Source organism: Hydra viridissima, unplaced genomic scaffold (genome assembly GCF_058129835.1).
Source record: "Hydra viridissima isolate aposymbiotic clone 2 unplaced genomic scaffold, HvirCarnegie_v1 scaffold_1, whole genome shotgun sequence".
Taxonomy (NCBI): Eukaryota; Metazoa; Cnidaria; class Hydrozoa; order Anthoathecata; family Hydridae; genus Hydra; species Hydra viridissima.
Genome location: NW_028324300.1, coordinates 11424804 through 11443827, shown reverse-complemented (window position 1 = coordinate 11443827; position 19024 = coordinate 11424804). Strand labels below are relative to the sequence as shown.

Below are 19024 nucleotides of genomic sequence, written 5' to 3'. Positions count from 1 at the left end.
CGAGTTGTTTATGAACACGATATAAGCCATTTAAACCGTTAGTTTTTTAATATGGAATGAGAAAGAAAGTAAGGTCTCAATAAAACTATGAAACACAAGGTGAGATATAAAAAAGTTAAAAACCTTAGACCTATATGGTTTGCGGTTTCTCATGAAAAACACTAAGCATAAAAATCCCAAACGCAAAGATTCAAAAAAATGTCAAAATATGTTAAACGTTCAATAAATTTCTATAACTACATTAAGTGTGAGTACTAAAAAAAGTTGACTATTTAATAAAAGTTGTCATTTGCTAATTTCAATCAACATTTTTAACCACTGTTTTAGTTCACGGGGCTTTAATTTTATTTTTCAGCGTTTTTCATATGAATGTTTGTAAGAATTTTAAAACAACTTTAGTATAACTTTTCTAAAAGTCGTTAAAAACGTTTGCACCTTGGCGGTTGAAACAATAATTTAAAATCGTGCGTTTTTCTAGACTAGCGGTTTAATTACAAAACTTCCTCCTTAGAGACCAGCGTAATGAAAATAAGATAACTTTTTTAAGTGCTAATTACGTTAATGTTGTTTTTTCGCACCATATTCCCTTCTGTGAAATTTTTCTTTAACCTTGATTTAATTTTTCATTTATTTTAAAATAAATTTGTCTCTAATATTTAAAAAAGTATTCTAATTTCCTTTTTCATAAATTTAAATAAGAAGTTTGTCACAAGTATGTAGATAGAAGATTTTAAGTTATTCAAATTTGTCTTGAATATTACATCTCAATTAAATGTTCTCTCAACTTTGAGTTAAAATTAACGAAGTCCCATATAGCTATTCGTTCGCAAAAAGTGAGTCAAGTTATCTCGTATGTCTAGCCTCATACGATGTAAAAAAACATATGACTTAAGTTCTTTTGAATTGTTGATTATCTATTATGCATAAGCCACTTTTTATGGTTTTGGTTAAAATAATCAAGTAAATATTAATTCATATTACATGACGTTTTACACGAAACTTATTAACACAAAAGTTGTGAATTTACAAATAACATTTTGATGTAACCAAAGTATAAAGATTCTTTATCTTAAACATCAGATAGGATTTTTTAAATGCATATGGATATTTAGTAAATGCCATTTTGTATTTAGCCATATAGCTTTGCTGTTACGTTTACATAGGTAGCTATGCGTGGTTGTTATTGATAAACGTTACCTTATTACTCTTAGAATAAAGCTCTTAAAAGGCTAAAATTATAAGTATGTATGTATGTATGTATGTATGTATGTATGTATGTATGTATGTATGTATGTATGTATGTATGTATGTATGTATGTATGTATGTATGTATGTATGTATGTATGTATGTATGTATGTAAGATCAGTTTAAAGAGTAATTGCAAAGAATTTTTTTTTTTCAGTTAGTTTATAATGAGTACTCATGAACATTCTGATTACCTAGTAAGTTCAGATGAAGAGAAAGATTTTTTTGATGAAGGAGGATCACCAGTGAGTGATATTTCATATGAAGGAAATTTATCTAAATGGACAAACTACTTACATGGATGGCAGTCAAGATATTTAGTTTTAAGAGATGGTACTCTTTCATATTATAAATCAGAATATGATACTGCTTATGGAAGTAGAGGCTCTGTTAGTGTCAAAAAAGCTACAATAGAGGTTAGATCTTTTTAAGAATGATTGTGTACATTCCTACATTCATACATACATACATACATACATACATACATACATACATACATACATACATACATACATACATACATACATACATACATACATACATACATACATACATACATACATACATTAGCTATAATGTATGTATGTATGTATGTATGTATGTATGTATGTATGTATGTATGTATGTATGTATGTATGTATGTATGTATGTATGTATGTATGTATGTATGTATGTATGATTGGAAATGTTTCAATGTAAATTAAAATTTGCTTTTAGGTTCATGAGTTTGACAGTTGTAGATTTGATGTAAATGTTGGTGATTGTATCTATTATTTAAGAGCTTCTGATCCTGATGAGAGACAGAAGTGGGTGGATGTGCTTGATGCTTCTAAAGTTAGTTTTTTAAAAATGATTGATTCTTTCTTCTTAAACTAAATTTTGGCATTCTCAGAGAATGTAAAAGTTATTGATATTCTCATGTTTTATGTAAACATTCTGAAAGTCTGTACTTCGTTTCAAATATAACCAATAACTAAATAAGTTTAAAAATCTTTTTCTAGACTAAACCAATGTATATGAAATATAATATTATGTTTAAGTAACACTTTGGGGCATGTTAATATTGAAATTTAAATTAAAGATTAAAGTTTTGGCAGAACTTTGACATAGTGAAAAGTTTTTAGTTTTTCATTTGAGTTTCTGCCTAACTTGTCTGGTATAAAAACTTAAAATTTATAGTCGTAAAGCGGAATAAACTTTTAAAAAATGTATTTGGTTTTTTTCAAAGTTCATAGTTCTGTTTTATGGTGTTTAAAGTAATTAAGCTTTAAGTCAACATCCTTTTTTGAGAAATAAAACTTCTCTGAAAATACAAGATCATGCTCAACCTCCCCACTCCTTGTTTAAGATTGTATTTCAACTTTATGGGAACCATGACTAACTATTTGCCCATCCAAGCCTATCCAACTTAATTAAAGCCCAAATACATTCAATTGAATTAATATCTGGTAACTAAGCTGGCCAGGACATTAAATTTATTTCATTTTCTTCCAACATTGCTTTCCATTATGACTATTTTAAAACAGAAGGTTAAGTACATGGTAACTGAAATGTACAATTACATAATGACAGTAATAAGAAAGTTCATACAATTGTAAAATTACATTGTAAATTACATGTAAGCCAATTTGTTCTAAGCTAAATAAAAACAAGGCAGTGGCATAGATATATATATATATATATATATATATATATATATATATATATATATATATATATATATAACGTGCGTGTAATTGATTCGTAGAATTTATAAAACAATAATTTATAAAACAATTTATAAAACAATGTACCCAAATGATACTAAAACAGAAAAACGACAATTACAAGCATGAGTCACCTGTATATCATATAACACAGTTCCTATTTTTAGACATGATTTATTCTAAACATATTTGCATGTTAACATTATTCTACGAATCAATTACACGCACGTTTTATATATATATATATATATATATATATATATATATATATATATATATATATATATATATATATATATAGGTATTGTGTAATGACTTTTTTTCAACCCCATGCTCCTATACTGTACTGTAGTTGATGAACTTTTACCTAAAAAGCACAAAATGAACTATCATTTGTATATCTTTTGAAAAAAGTTCACCCTGCCATTGAAAAATTGATTTTGACATAAGTATTGCTATGTTTTCAAATGTAAATAAATTAAGGTTTGTTGATGCACTCCTCTGTGAACATTCATTGCAATATTATAACAACACCATTTTTTTTTTCCAGTGTTAACGCTGGTATCTGCAACAATCATCTGTATTGAATTCCATAGGTGAAGTTTATTGAGGACTTTAGAAATTCCTTGTGCAAATGTTTTTCCCCTGCCATCTACCAAGCCATGGACATCCAATTTGATTTCTCTTCATTCATTTTTAAGGACAACCACTTGATAATCAATTCCATCTATGTGCTTCCCATCAAAGTGTAAGGACAAACTTTTCATAGACAACTTTTCAATCATTTCTTTTTTTAGCTTGATTGCCTCTTTGATTGTTAACTTGTAAATAACTGATTGACATGGAGTTGGGATGTTGGGATGCCTTCAAGAGCCAATTGCTTGCATATGTTAGCAGCTTTTTTTGTTGATTTTTGTGTAGGTCACCAACATGACTGCAATTTTGCTTTTATGATGTTTTCTGTTGTGTAGGAGTAGTCCCATCTTCTTCTTAATCGTTTTCATATTCACTGTCGTCAGCCTCAGAGTCAGAATCACTAAAACCAGGATAGTAAGATGATGAATTGAATGACCCATTAGAAAGTTTTTGTCTTTTAGAGGGATGGATCATGTCTTTACTGGCTGCTTGGTCTGTAGAATATCCCACTGTTACTTTGCTTTCCACTTATAGATGTTACAATCGTTTATCCTCGGAACATAACCATGCTCCATCCACTTTAGTAATATCAAATATTTAATCAACGGGTTTGTAGCTTCCCCGCTTGACACATTCATCATAACATTCCAGTAATTTATCAAGCTTTGCTCGTATAACTTTAACAGATACAAGAGGAAAATTCAGTTTATTCTTCTGCAATTTGGTGACTTCTTTGGAAATTTCTGCTATTCACTACTTTCTTCCTTTGATTTTTGGTCTAAGGAAATGGTAGCATCTGATTTGCTTTTAGAGAGGCATTCTGTACTTTTCTTCCAGTGAATACTCTTCCAAAGGGACCATTCTTCTTCTTTTATGAGAGTCTTCAAATTTTACCAGATTATTGGTCCAGGCATCCTTGTTCTTCTGAATGCTACTATCACTAGGCTTGTACGTCACCATGTGCTGCTTCTGTAATAACTATAAAATTAGATAAGCAGCTATATATACACAGTCTAAATTATTCTAGAATATTCTAAGTTGTTCCAGAATGTTCTAAATTGTTCTAGAAAATTCTTAATTGTTCCAGAATGTTCTAAATTGTTCCAGAATGTTCTAAAGCCTTCTAAAATATTCTGGAGTTTTCCAAAATGCTCTAAAGTTCTAAACATTTCTAATCTATACAAGTTTTAAATGATTTGCAGCAAAGCCACACATATTAGTAGTAACAGTAACAAGCTTAAATAAATGACAAATCGTAATTTTAATTGTGAAGTAACTTTTTTTTTTTTACAACCGAGAGGAATTGAACATGTTTTCAATGTTTTCTAACAAAAGTTCATCGATTTAAAGTCATTACCCTAATATATATATATATATATATGTATGTATATGAATAAAGTTAATTAAATGACTTTACATTTAATTTAAAGCTTAATTGTAGTTGCTCTTGTATGTAGTCTTTTATTTTTTTATAATAAAATTTCTCTCTTGGTTTAGCAGGTTGAATCAGGTTATGGATCAGAGTCACATCTACCTAAAGCTGTATCCACTCTATCCCTTGCTTCACAGCCGAGCCTTCAGTCAACATCATCTTGTCCAGTAACATTTTAAAAATCTAATCTATTTTTATCCTCCTTGTTTTAAAATCTAAGAGTTTAAAAAAAATGACACCTTAATGAAATATTTTTTAATAAATATAAATTAAAGAATAAAAAATAAATATTTTCACAAAAAAGTTTCTTAAATTTAATCAGCTGTCATACTTCTGATAAAATTTTAGAAAACTATAGGTCTTCGTGAAAAACTTCTTGAGTTAGAGACATATCGTGATATATTATCAAGACAGACTGATACATTGCAAGAGTATTTTGATGTTTGTGCTGAAAAAAATGCTGGTTGTGCCCATTATGCACATCTTGGTATGAAGGATGGTGATGAGGAAGGTATTATTTTTGTACATTACTTATATATGTGTGTGTGTGCGTGTGTGTGTGTGTGTGTGTGTGTGTGTGTGTGTGTGTGTGTGTGTGTGTGTGTGTGTGTGTGTGTATATATATATACAGTACTGTGAATAAGTTTTAGCCCACTTATTTAAACTCGTGCTTCCGATTATTCTTTTATAAAAAATAATGTCTAATTTCAAACAATACTAAACACTATTTTAACAAACAGAAGCAATATTTTTCAAAATTTTACATAGATTTTTGTATTTAGATATCTAACGTGTTTATTTTTATTGTATGCTGATCTAAACCCAATTTGTATCAGCTCATTTGTTTTTGGTTTGCTCTTGCATTTTTGTCTATTTATTGCTGTGAAGGCTTCATATTAGATGATAGTACAGTTTACAAAGATATTTCATAGATAATGTGTGTTTAATATTATTTTTTGTTTTTCTAAAAGCGAAACTTCTAATTTAGGTTGTTTTTTTTTTTGTTGTTTTTTTTTTCTTTTGTATTATTTTTATTGTTATTTAAGTAATAAAATGGGTAAAATTCCACTACTGGAACATAAAAAAATTATTGTGCTTCATGAAGAAGGTTATTCTCAACGACAAATTGTCCAAAAAACAAAATATTCAAGGACAGCCATTAGAGAAATTATAAAAAAATTTAAAAACACAGAATCTCTTGAGGTTAAATTTCAAAGTGGAAGACCTCCAAAGTTTATAAAACATGACATAAGGTATTTTAAAAATGTGTCTCTGCGAAACCGGAAAAAAACCTCCAGTGAACTAGCCCTAGACATTCAGGCTGCAACTGGAGCAAATGTTTCCTCGTCTTGCATTCGACGACATTTGCTAAAAGCTGGGTTAAGAGGATGTGTTGCAGTTCGAAAGCCTTTACTACGTTGTGGCAATAAAGAAAAAAGACTGAAATATGCAAAACAGCATAATAATTGGACGCAAGGAATGTTAAACCGTGTACTATACACTGATGAATCAAAATTTGAATTGTTCAGTAGCAGAAGACAACAGTATGTAAGAAGAAGGTTAAGAGAGGCTTATCGCCCTGATTGTCTACATCCAACAATCAAGCATGGGGGAGGTTCTGTTTTAGTTTGGGGTTGTATTTCATCATCTGGAGTAGGTGATTTAATCAGAATTGATGGCAAACTGACAGGAGAACAGTATAAAGAAATTTTAAGACATCATGCAATACCATCTGGAATGAGACTTATTGGTAATAATTTCATTCTACAGCAAGACAATGATCCCAAACATTGTTCCCGAGTGGCCAAAAAATATTTACAGGACATGTGTGAGGAGGGAGTTCTCGAAGTAATGAACTGGCCTCCTCAAAGTCCAGATTTGAACATTATTGAATATGTTTGGGATTATTTGGATAAAAAAAAGGCTGAATATAACCCCAAAAATGTTGAAGAATGTTTTCGAATATTAAAAAGAGAGTGGGACAATATTCCACAAAATTTCATTACAAATTTATATGAATCAATTCCCAGGAGATTCGCTTCTGTGATCAACGCAAAAGGTGGACATACGAAATATTAATTGTTCTTTCTTTTTGTATCATATTTTATCAAATTATTTCTAGATATTTTTGTTTATAATTTATGTGTCTATAAACTTGATTTTTATTTACTTCATAAGTCCTTTATACTTTACGATAAAATCAAAAATAATTATAAACTTATGGTGGGCTAAAACTTATTCACAGTACTGTATATATATATATATATATATATATATATATATATATATATATATATATATATATATATATATATATATATATATATGAATAAAGTTAATTGTACCTTTTTTTTTTTTTTTTTATCTTAAAGTGAAAAAATAATTGAATGTGTTAAAAAAAGCCTAGTAGCAATGAAGTATGGAGTTAGTTAAAAGTACTTAGGTTTGATTTTTTCTTTCATTCTTCATTGGTTAGCAGTATTTTTGTGATTGATTGATAACACTTAAGAACTTTTTCTCCCACAGCTCTATGGGCTTGAGTATTTTTTCTTCCAAATTTCATCAAAACAACTGTGACCAAAATATATAAATAAGCCCTCGTGTATTTTTCCCGTAAACCAATCAATGATAGGAAGAGAATTAATCAATCTATGTATGATAGGAAGCGAATAAATCAATATTGCAGGCAAATTATTTTTCAAAAAATGCAATTTAAGTACTTTTTTAATTGAACCCTTCAAATTTTAAAATATTGATAATAAATTGTTAATACAACTGTATTAGAGTACTTTTATTTAGTAATTTTGTATTCACTTTTGAAATATCTTTTTGTATTTTTTTTTTCTTTAGATAATTTATCTGCATCAGCATCTGTTACATATAACTCCTATGATAATTCTATTTCTGGTATTGATTTTCGAGGTGAAGCTATTACATTTAAAGCTACCACTGCAGGAGTTATTCAAGTTCTCTCACATTGCATTGAAACTATTACAAAAAGAGAAGAATACTGGAAAAGGAAACTTGATAGGGTGAGCTTCAGCATAAAAATAATATTTTAAAACTTTTAGAAATTTCTTTTCTCATGAAAAAGTTCCTATATATTTTAGAAGTTTGAATTTTTTTATGAGCATCAACATAAAATTTTGTAAATAGGAGCGAGAAAAATGTCACAAGTTGGCGGAGCAACTTCAAGGATATCAAGAGGAAAAAAAGTTTTTAGTTAATAAACAGTTTATTGGGGGGCCTGATTACATGGTAAATAATTTTTTTGTATACTTATATTGTAAAATGATTTAATTTTGTGTAAATATATTCTATAGGTAGAAAAATTTCTAAAATGGTATTTAGTTAGATGTTTATTTTAATTTATCAATCTGATTTTGTACAAGTTTATGCTGCTGTACTTGTTTATAGTTTGCATAAAAATATAATATTTTTCCTAATAGGAAGGCCCTCACAGTAAACTCAATGAAGAGCAATTTTTTGATGCTGTTGACAGTGCATTAGATGCTGAAGATTTGAATGATGATTTAGATTCAGTAAGTTTTATTTGTTAAAAGTCAATAACTGATTGCTTCCGAACATATACTCAATAAAAACTCTAAAAAAGTATGTTTTATTGTAAACATACATTTTTTCGCAATTTTTTAACTTTATCTTAATACAAAAAGGTTTTACAGAATCTTTTTAAGACTAGATTACTTCAAGGAGACTCTGCTTTAAAATGGCAGAATCTAAACTTAAGATTTTCTTATAGTCAAAGTAAGTTATTGGATACTTATTTTCACTAGTTATTCAATATTTCCAATTGATATCTAGCTTTCTTGGATGTAGTTAAACAGCCTCATTTTTTATTTGTTATTTCTTTGTTGTTTTTTTTTTTTCAATCGAAAGTCTTTGTTAATAAAATTTTTCTTTTTTTTTTTATCTTTCTTAATATTTTTTTTTTCATTTAGTGGAAGGTCTCTTTTTATAATATTTATTTTAAGGATGACATTGAAAAAGAGAATATACCTCCACCAAAACCAACATCAGAAATAATGAGCATGCCAAAGCACAGGCTATCAAAAGAGGTAATTTTGTTTTTATAAGAGGTAAAATTGTTATTATTGTTATTGCTTTTTTTTATTATTATAATTATTTTTATTATTATTGCTATTTTTGTTATTATTCTGTTGTTGTTGTTGCTGCTACTGTTGCTGTTGTTGTTGTTATTAGAAAAATAAGCATTTGTACTGTTTTTTTTTAAACAAAATAATAGGAAATTCCAGCTAAAGTTTTAAAAGCTGTTGTGACATTTTTTCATAAAAAAAATTTTTATCAAAAAAAAAAAAAAGCGCTTTTTATCACATGAAATAAATACGTAGGAAATATATTTTACTTATTTTTCACTGGTTATCCATTTCACTAGTTTTTCATTTTACAAGCTTTCAATCTTAATTAAAATCAATGATTTAAAGAGATATACAATAGTTATGAAATGCTCAAAGTAGAGTTATAAAAAAAATGTTGTGAAATGCTCAAAGTAGAGTTATAAAATAGATGCTCGAAATATTATCAAGTACAATAGCATTCTTACCAAGTCTTGATTTGATTGGTTTTCTATTCTTCTGATACTACTTAAACAGAGTTTCATTTTTTTAGGTAGAAAGCAAACTGAAGGAATTTTTAACACTACTAAAGGAAAATGTTGAAGCACCAAATTCTGGTTGGGATTTAGTTTTTGAAGATGGAGAAATGCGGGTTACCATAATTTTGTTTGTTTCAGTTTTGTAATTCTTTATCACTTTGTATGTTTTGTGAAATATTTATAATTAGTTGTAAGTTTAACAAATAACTATGATAGTAGGTTTATCGTAAAGATTATGAAGTTGACACCATTGTTTGTGATCCATTGAAAGCCTCTCATGTCATACATGTAAGTTACACTGAATAGTATTAGTTATTTTACATTTTAGGAAATGCCATAAAGCTTGAAAATACTGTTGCAATCAAACTCTCTTTTTTTTACTGTCCTGATAGACCAAAGAAATAATTTTATGTTAAATAGGCACAAGCAATAAAACTGTACAATAAGTAAAAGTAGTAAAGAAAGAATAATTTTTTAATTACTTTTTGTGCTAGGGTGTTACAGGCCATGAAGTCTGTCATTACTTCTTTGATAAAGATGTTCGACTTGACTGGGAAAGTAAGAGAGTTGTGAAAATTTTCCACTTAGATTCCTGTTTATGTTCTTGTTGCTTACAGTTTCTTTTTTTTAATCATAATTTTACTGACTACTTCTTAGTTTTACTGCTTTTTTACTGATTTTATAGCTTATTTTTATAATGAAACTGTATCATCTACTAATTACCTGTTTAATTTCTATTACTTGGCACTGCATACACTACTGAATCCATGGGCTTGACTAATATGACTAATAAACACATGTGCTTGGATATTGCAATGGTTGCCACAATACTGTCATGTAACTGCACTAATGACTTGCTCATCAGTATAACTTAGCTAACTATAATATACAAAAGAATTTTTTTTACAGACCTTAAATTTTTTTTAAGCAGCATAAATTTTAAATTTACCTGCTTAAAAAGAATCTTTGTTCTGTAAATTACATGAAAACTGCAACAGCTTAACCTCTCTTTAAAGTTATGGTACTTTTTCATTAACATTCATTGCATGTTTGGAAAATAAACTTGACTCTACACAACTAAACTTTGTAATTCTATATATGATCTTACTTATATATCATTAAAGTTTTTAAGGTAAATCTCAGATACTAATTCGATTAATATTTCATTTAATCAATTCTATTTTCTTACTATAGTTACTATTGTCTTACTATACTTTACTATAATCCTACTATACTTACTATAGTCTTACTATATTTTCTTACTACTGATAGTTTGTAATTTTTTAAATATTTTTTTCCTTAAACTTTTATTTTATTTTATTCTACATTACTAGAAAGTTTTTTTATTATGTTATTTCGTTTAAAAATCTTTTCATCTAAAAGATTTCTTGATTCCATCTAAATCTGTGAGTCTAATGTCAAATTAGCTTCAGATGGTACTGTAACTGCATCTGTGCACCTGTATACTGTATTTCATTTATCATCTGTAAAGGCAGTCCTCATTCATTTCAGTTTCTGTTGAAAAAGTAAAGGTTCTTGAGAAACTTTCAGAGAACACGTTAATCTTTCATCAACTGATGAAACGTATTTGGCCATCAGTGCAGCGAGATATGTGCTTTGTTTCTCATATTCGTCAACTCCTTAAGGATGAAGTGGAGCATCTTGATAGAGAAATTGGGCATCCCTGGGCTGTAGTTAACATTGCAACAGAACATGATGATGCAAAGGTAACATGCAAATATTTAATGTGATTTTTATCTGCTAAAGATTGCAAATGTTACTTTAACAAGTTTAAAAAAAAAGAATTTTGTAAAATTAAGAAATTGATAATTAGCATAAATACTTTTTTATTTTTAAAACTGTATTAAAAAACTACAATCAATTGATTTCTCAATGTCTTCATAATATCATTGAAGTAAGAATAAATAAAACTGATAAACAATGCAAGTAATTTATGAGATGTAGCTTTTGATGCATAAAACTTAAAAAATGAATTACTTTTTGTTTTAGTGCAACTCTTTTAATATAAAGGAAAAAATGTTTTTCTAGGTGTCTAGACATCATTTAATGATGGGAAGAAATGTTTAATATTATAATGTATCAAATTCAGTAATAAAGGGCAAATATTAGAAAAGTAAGTTACTGTCATATAGTCGATTTAATCTCTGTAATCAAGGGCTTAAGTCCCAAACAGCCCTTTTAAGGTTTCAATCAAAAATTACCTAATGGATGCCAAGTTTATGGACTTGCCAAGTTTTCAAAGATGCCAAGTTTGAAGACTGAGTTAAAATAGAATTTGTAAATTTGTATAGAATTTTTATTAAAGTTCAATTGAAAATTAATAAAGTAAATAACAAATGCAAAATAAACAAGAAAATATAATAAGAAGCAAATAGTTAGGTATCAAATAAACAAGTAATAAACTCCTAAAAATATATGAAATAACTCTTGAAAATATATGAAATCTTAAATTGCAGGCAGCATTTGAAACTTTAGAGATAGATAATTTCTGTTTAAAAATGTTATAAAATTATTACATTTAAATGCCTTGATTATTGTTTTAAAATGTTTTTAACATTAAATTTCCAACATTAAATTTCCTAAATTAGGATAACAAGTACATTCGTGCTGTAGCAAATGTAATTATGGTTTGTCAGACTTTTGCTGTTGGCGAAGTCAAAAAGAAGAAATATACTAGAGAGAATATTGCATGCAAAATCACATACATGGCACAAGGTAATTATGTATACCTATATGATAAAGAATTGAATTTTAGCAAATATAAAGTTCAGTTTTTTTTAGGTTATGATTAGTGGATTGTTTAGAAGCCAGACATTTTCTTAATAAATATTTTAATCCAGTATTCAGCAAACTAAAAATTCAAGCTATAACTTTTATTTCAAATTCAATTGATTTAGATTTGATCAGCATACTATTTGTTGATATTTGCTAGCATATTATTTGTTATTTTAAAACAAGAGTATTCCAAAATTACAATGATCATGTTTTAAAATAATAAATTATTCTGCTCATAATAAACCAAATGAATAATGTTTTGTATTTAAAATCCTTCTACAATATTTAATTGCATTTTTAGTTAACTTTTATTAGTTTAAGCTTGTCATATGTGCAGTGGCGTACCTAGGGTAAATAGCGCCTGGGGCAAACACCGATCTCGCGCCCCTCTTCCCCCACATAAAGTGCTTAATTACAATTTTTTAATAAATGATGACATAAACTTTATTTTATATAATATATTTATTTTATATGCTATATTATTTCTTAATTTATTTTATATAATTCTCACTTATTGTATCGCAACCAAGCCTCTTTTGCTCCCCTTTCAGGCTGGCGCCCATGGCATGTGCCCTGCCTGCCCTACCCTAGATACGCCACTTCATATGTGATTATTGGAAGATGTTTCGTGAATTTAATCATGTAATCATTTCAAAGAAATTACAAAATTCTTACTTAAATAATCAAGATTAGTTAAACTACAACTATTGATAGTAGATTGACCTTTGTGTGGATTTCTAACCTCTTCAAAATTTAGGTTGTGTTTAATTATAGCCACAAAGTTAAGGGACAATAGGACAAGTGTAATGCACCAATTTGAATGCTAATCAAATGCTTGCAGACTAAATTTTTTACAGATTTGAAAAATTTTTGGAATAAAATTTGCTTCTAATTTATCAGCGTTTTAATTTATCTATTGTTTACATTTGTTATTTTAACAGATTTTAAAATATCAATATCAGATAGAGATGCCTAAAACTCTTGAGGAATTGTTTTTTAAAGTGTTTGATTTAGCAAAGGAATTCAATAAGAATATTCTTCCTACAAAAGCAGATCTTATGAAACATCTATTTCATAGGCTGTTATTAAAGGAGAATGCTAATGGAAAGGGTCCATCTGTGAGGGGTATTTCAAATGTTGTACTGCAAGATTTGAAAGGTATATGGCCAAAAGCATCCATTCCAATGATTTCCAATTAACAAATTTTGTGCTTGATTGCAAAAATAAACCAAAAGTATAATTCCATAAAAAAGAATCTTCTTAAGTTACAAGACAAGGCGACTATTATAAAAAAAGTATGTGAAATAACAATGTTTGATATATGTATCTGTAATGTAAAAATTTTATTGACTGTCATTGCTTAAAGTTCAAGTTCATGTTAGGGAATGGTATTTTCTTGTGGAACAGAGAACAGTTCGTAAAATGGCAATCGTAAAATGATAATGTTGATAAAAAAGTTATCCAACTTCATAATAATATGAAAAGAAAAGCAATACAATCATGTGACTGGAAAACTATTTTTATGCAGACATTATAGTGGAAAAAGTAAAAAAATATTTTCTCTTCAATCTGCATGTAAAATAGAAATTGAAAAAGCAACATCTTTGGCTAATATATCCAAAGAATAATTTAGAATTAAAACTTCTGATACCATCATCAGAATCTTACTATACTTGTACTTCTGAAATAAGATTAAGTTGTGTAATCTAACCCTAACCTGCAATCAAAATGGAGTTTCAGAGATCGAACTGCTTCATTATTCAAATATTCAAACCTTTTTAGAGGATCCAAATAAAAGTTTCATATTAGAGCAAGTAAAGAATGTTGGATGTGATGGTACTGTCACAAATACTGGCTAGAAAAATGGTGTTCAGTCAATTAAAATTGTTTCTTGGCCACCCTGTACAGTGGCTTATATGCTTATTACACACTAATGAGTTACCTCTTCCCCATCTAATGCAGCACCTAGATGGGAAAACAAGTCATCCTACAGAATTCAAAAGTGCTATTGGAAAAATGTTAGAAAATTGTGAGAAACTATCAATTGTTTCATTTGAATCTATTAAAGTAGAATTTTCAAATATTGATCCAAAAGAATTAAGTTCTGATAAGAAATATCATTTTGACATTTGTAATCTGTCACTGAGAGATCCTGAAAAGATCTTACATTCACGTTGGTTAACAACAGCCAACAGAATTTTAAGGTTATTTGTATCTACAATGAACCCATCATTAGATATCAAAATTTGAACCAAGTATGTTAAAGTATTCTCTGCCAGTTGGTTTGAAATAAAAATGAAACCAACTTGTATATATATATTCAATCGTTTCTTTGAAATGATAAAAAAATATCTTCACTTATCGATGAGCTTAAGAATATTGTAGGTCCAGTATTATAAAGAAATGTATATTTATATCACCCTGAAAATTTTTGTTGGCTAAGTTAGTCTATAAAAGAATGCATATTAGAGAATTGGGTTTAAGGCGAATTATCAAATATAGGGAATCCTATGATAATCAGATGTCTATTCATCTGAATTTAAATGCTGGAGATTACGTAAACATGATTAACTGGCAAAATGTTAATGTTATTGAGCCTCCTTTAACAAGGCAGATCTCAATTGATAAATAAAAAAAAAATGATTTCTTACATTTCTGATACCATTGATACAAAAGATACCTTGTCACACTCAAGCAGTTGAACAATCCATAAAGATTGCATCAAATTCTTCTATATCAGTTTGTGGTAATAAAGCAAAAGTCATTTGAGCTAAGCCAACATCTCAGTGTGACTTACCGAAATTTGAAACTAAGAAGCACTTCATAAATTCACAGAAATAAATATAAACTTTTTAAACAAAATGTTTGTTATTCTTTGTTACCTTTTTTTTACGCTTAACCTCTTGAGTTCCACATTTGGGTGGTTTGGTGGTTTCCATAACGCCATTTTCTTATTTGAATAGGACAAAAAGAAGATTAAGGGCTCACCCAACATCAAAGTTTTTATAAATACTGTTCTTGGTTTCCTTATTTCTCAGTATCATAAGTATTTTTACAGTTGATTGTGGTATTTGCTGTAATTCAAGCTATATGATAAATATGCTGTTGCTATAAGCAATGGATTGGCGTTGATGTCTTTAGCAATGTGTACTGTGAAAGTAGAAACCAATTTTTCTCATATTTCATTTTTTTCAATTATTTTGTGTTTTATTCTGAATTTTACATTTTGAAGTCACTTTTCTAAGAAAGTAAATAGCATCAAAACTTTATTAAACTAAAAAGAATATAAACATTAAAATGAATCCTTTTTTTTAAAACTCCATCCCATGGAACAACCTGAAGAAGTCATGACAACTAGGAGAAAGAAATTACTTTCCTATTCTTTTTAATATGCAACTATCTGCTATATATATATATATATATATATATATATATATATATATATATATATATATATATATATATATATATGCTTTTTCTCGAAACAAATACGGTTACTTTTTAAGTCCTGCCATCTCTTTCTTATATGAATTAGCAATGTTTCCAGCTTAGGGTTAGGGTTTACCAGATTCATACCATTGATAACATCCTTTAAAACACCATGGTCAGAGATTTTTAATTTATTTTCTAGCATGTAGGTATATATATCAATGTATTTCATTTTAACCTATGAATTCTAAAATACATTCATTAGAAATTATTTAAATGACAGTATATTTATGCCTAAAAGTTTAAAGATGATGTGTTTTATTTTTGATTAAAAAGCAAAGTGATTAATTAAAAATTAACTAATTAAAAAAACTCGTGATTTGTTTGTTGCGGGCAAAATTTTAGTTATAACCTGCTATCTAAAAGTTAATTTGTGGGCAAGGTGGTACTTTGTTGAAGCTAAAACTAATTTTAAATTATAATATATATATACTTAGTAAAGATTTTAATGCATTTTCAGACTGGAGGATATTGGAGGTTTTTTTAATTAAATAAAGTAAGCAAAAATTTACACTAAAAAAACCTGTAAAAACACGTCATCTTAAAAATTAAATAAAATTTCTTACTTACAAGCAAAAAATTTGCAAGGAAGTTATTTTGTTTCAAAGAGTATCAATCTATCAATATATAAAAAAATTATAGCGCAAATAATTTTAATTAAAAAATAGTTGACAGTTTCTGTGTAGCAACACATATATTTTATTAATTTTTATTTTAAAACTTACAAATCTGGCAAAAAAAATTAACTTCAACAGGCCATATAAAATTTAATATAAAAGCTAGTGACTAAAAAATATCTTTTTTTTAAAGCTTGATAAGTTTTGAAAACAACTATTACCATTAAACCTACATTGAACAAATTTTTTTTTTTTAATTTTGGCACACCTTGACCCACTGTGCAATACTAAACAAGTTTGCTTAAATTTAATTTCTAAAAACAAATAACTTCAAATTTAACTCCACATTAAAATTTTACTACTAATTTGAATTAATACAGACCAAATCATACAAAATCTGCACTCAGTTAACTTTAAGAAATAAAGCTGGTTGTTCATTTAAAGATAGAAATTAAGGCACCATATAAACTACAACTAATAAGTCATCAACAAGATTGAGTCACAAATGCCCAGCAATATGATTGTTTAGTCTCACAAAAACATCCTTAATGTCAAGTCAAAATGTTTTAAGAGCATAAATGAATGATAGCTATAAAGGAATTAGCAATAATAAACTTTTCAATGCCCATATAAAAAATTTCAAATGTTGAAATTCATTTCAGACGAATAAAATGATTAGTATTATCTTTTTTATGGCATTCATTTTTAGACCAATAAGTTTTTAGTACAGGCTATAAGTTCCTTAGTATAGATACCAAGAGTTTTGAGAAACTAGAAAATATAAATTAATAACTTGTCAGTCAAGTTCTAAAAATTTTTAAAAATTATAGTAGCTAGAATTAAAATTGAAATTTAATTTGTTTTGATATAGCTGAATACCAGATTAAAAAATTTATTTAGAATAATATCAGAGCTCTAATTGTTTATTCTATGTGTTGTAAATAAAAACTTTAAGGGTTGTAATATTGAGCATTTATTTTTAAAGTTAATCCTGGAGGCTGGGCACCACCTACTGTTGTTCGTCAAATGTCAAAGCGAGAATATCCCAAGTTTTTGAGAAAATTTAGTGCTTTTGTTCAAGGAGTTACAAAAGATAAGCCACTCATGTTGTGAAAACCTAAAAATCTGTTATTTAACAGTCGGAAGCCTTCCAGTTGGGTTAAACATAAATGTGGTTTCCACTTACCTTCAGCAATTTAAGATAAAGATCTATATAAAAGCTTCAGAAAATGCTTGAAATGGAAAAGTAGAAAGTAAAAACCTAAGTTGCCAACCAAATAGAATGGAAAACAATTTTTTTAGTTTAAAGTTCAAAAGCCAACTTTAACAAAGAATTGTTTGAAAATAAACAATATAATAGAGTGAAATTCAATATTTTGTAAATAGAAAACTTATTTCAGTATAGATTATCAAGATCTATGTTGTTATCAATACTTTTGATGTTTTTCAAAAAATTTGATGTTTTGAGAGTTCAGACAAAACTTTTTTATTATTATTATTTTTACTGTAAACCATTTTGGTTTTGATGTATCTGTTTATCTCCCTCTGATTCATTCAATTTTGTTTAAAATCTTTCTAGTTTAAGAATTTAAATGACACTAATCTACATGTCTTATTAGATTTTTTTTTTTCATCTTTTTTGCATTGTTTGAAAAAAAGAAGTACCTGTTTTTTTATTATATATATATATATATATATATATATATATATATATATATATATATATATATATATATATATATATATATATATATATATACATTTTCTTATTTTCAAATTTCCTCATTTCTTATTTTTATTGTAATAATGAGAAATATTTCAAAAATTATCATTCCAATTGTTCAAATATTTGATCTATTTTATCATAATTCTATTTATATTATTGTGATTGTTCCTTTATCTCTAATTTGCTTGTTAATTGTATTCAATTATATTTTCTCTTGTCTTAAGGAAATATTTTATTAAATAATTAAAAAAACAACTATCTATTCATTTGTTACTTCTTTATTCTTATTTGTTACAATTCCCTACTTCGGTTTCACAATTCACTATTTTTTGTTTCTAGAAAAGTATTTCTATACATTAACAACCTCTAAACGTCAACATAACTCTAAACATCAACATAACTCAAAATTACATGTAAAAAGTTTTTTTCTATGAATACGTTGGTTAGGTGGGTTAAATGTCATTTTTGAAGCAAGATTATTTTAGAGAAATGTTCTTAGTTGAGATAAGTATCTGAGGTGGTTTTTGTTCAGTTCTTTTTAATTTAATGTGACAGTCCTTAATTGTCTGGTGTAATGTGTACATTACAGTTTTTGATTTTGTTTTTTTTTGTTTTTATTTTTTCTTTAGTGTTCAGTGTTCTTAGTGTTCAGTATCTTAAATAAAATGCACATTTACATATAAAGTATTTTCTTTTTAATCTCTTAAGAGAATTTTTTGAAAAGATACAAAGTTTCATAATGA

General features: G+C 27.5%; 1 protein-coding gene across 2 annotated transcripts; it reads left to right on the top strand.

Annotated features, from left to right (window-relative positions):
* The first annotated feature begins 1005 nt into the window (after positions 1–1005).
* On the top strand, positions 1006–17986 carry LOC145187253 (ceramide transfer protein-like). Of its 2 annotated transcripts, none has more exons than XM_090098003.1 (14): positions 1006–1662; positions 1964–2080; positions 5089–5187; positions 5369–5531; positions 7871–8052; positions 8177–8278; positions 8470–8562; positions 9013–9096; positions 9668–9766; positions 9873–9941; positions 10148–10211; positions 11166–11380; positions 12263–12389; positions 17541–17986. In XM_090098003.1, exons 1-14 carry the CDS (start codon positions 1414–1416, stop codon positions 17666–17668), a joined length of 1791 nt encoding a protein of 596 aa, XP_089954129.1. In that variant the 5' UTR covers positions 1006–1413; the 3' UTR covers positions 17669–17986. The 2 variants fall into 2 exon arrangements, with proteins under 2 accessions (XP_089954129.1, XP_089954125.1); XM_090097999.1 differs by having other exon boundaries at positions 5086–5187.
* The last annotated feature ends 1038 nt before the right edge of the window (positions 17987–19024 follow it).

Excerpts from the sequence above, each read along its gene's own strand:
- LOC145187253 (XM_090097999.1), top strand. The coding sequence starts at position 1,414 with ATGAGTACTCATGAACATTCTGATTACCTAGTAAGTTCAGATGAAGAG. Across the intron at positions 1,663-1,963 it reads TCAAAAAAGCTACAATAGAG|GTTCATGAGTTTGACAGTTG; the intron begins GTTAGATCTTTT and ends ATTTGCTTTTAG. Across the intron at positions 10,212-11,165 it reads TGTTCGACTTGACTGGGAAA|TTTCTGTTGAAAAAGTAAAG; the intron begins GTAAGAGAGTTG and ends CATTCATTTCAG.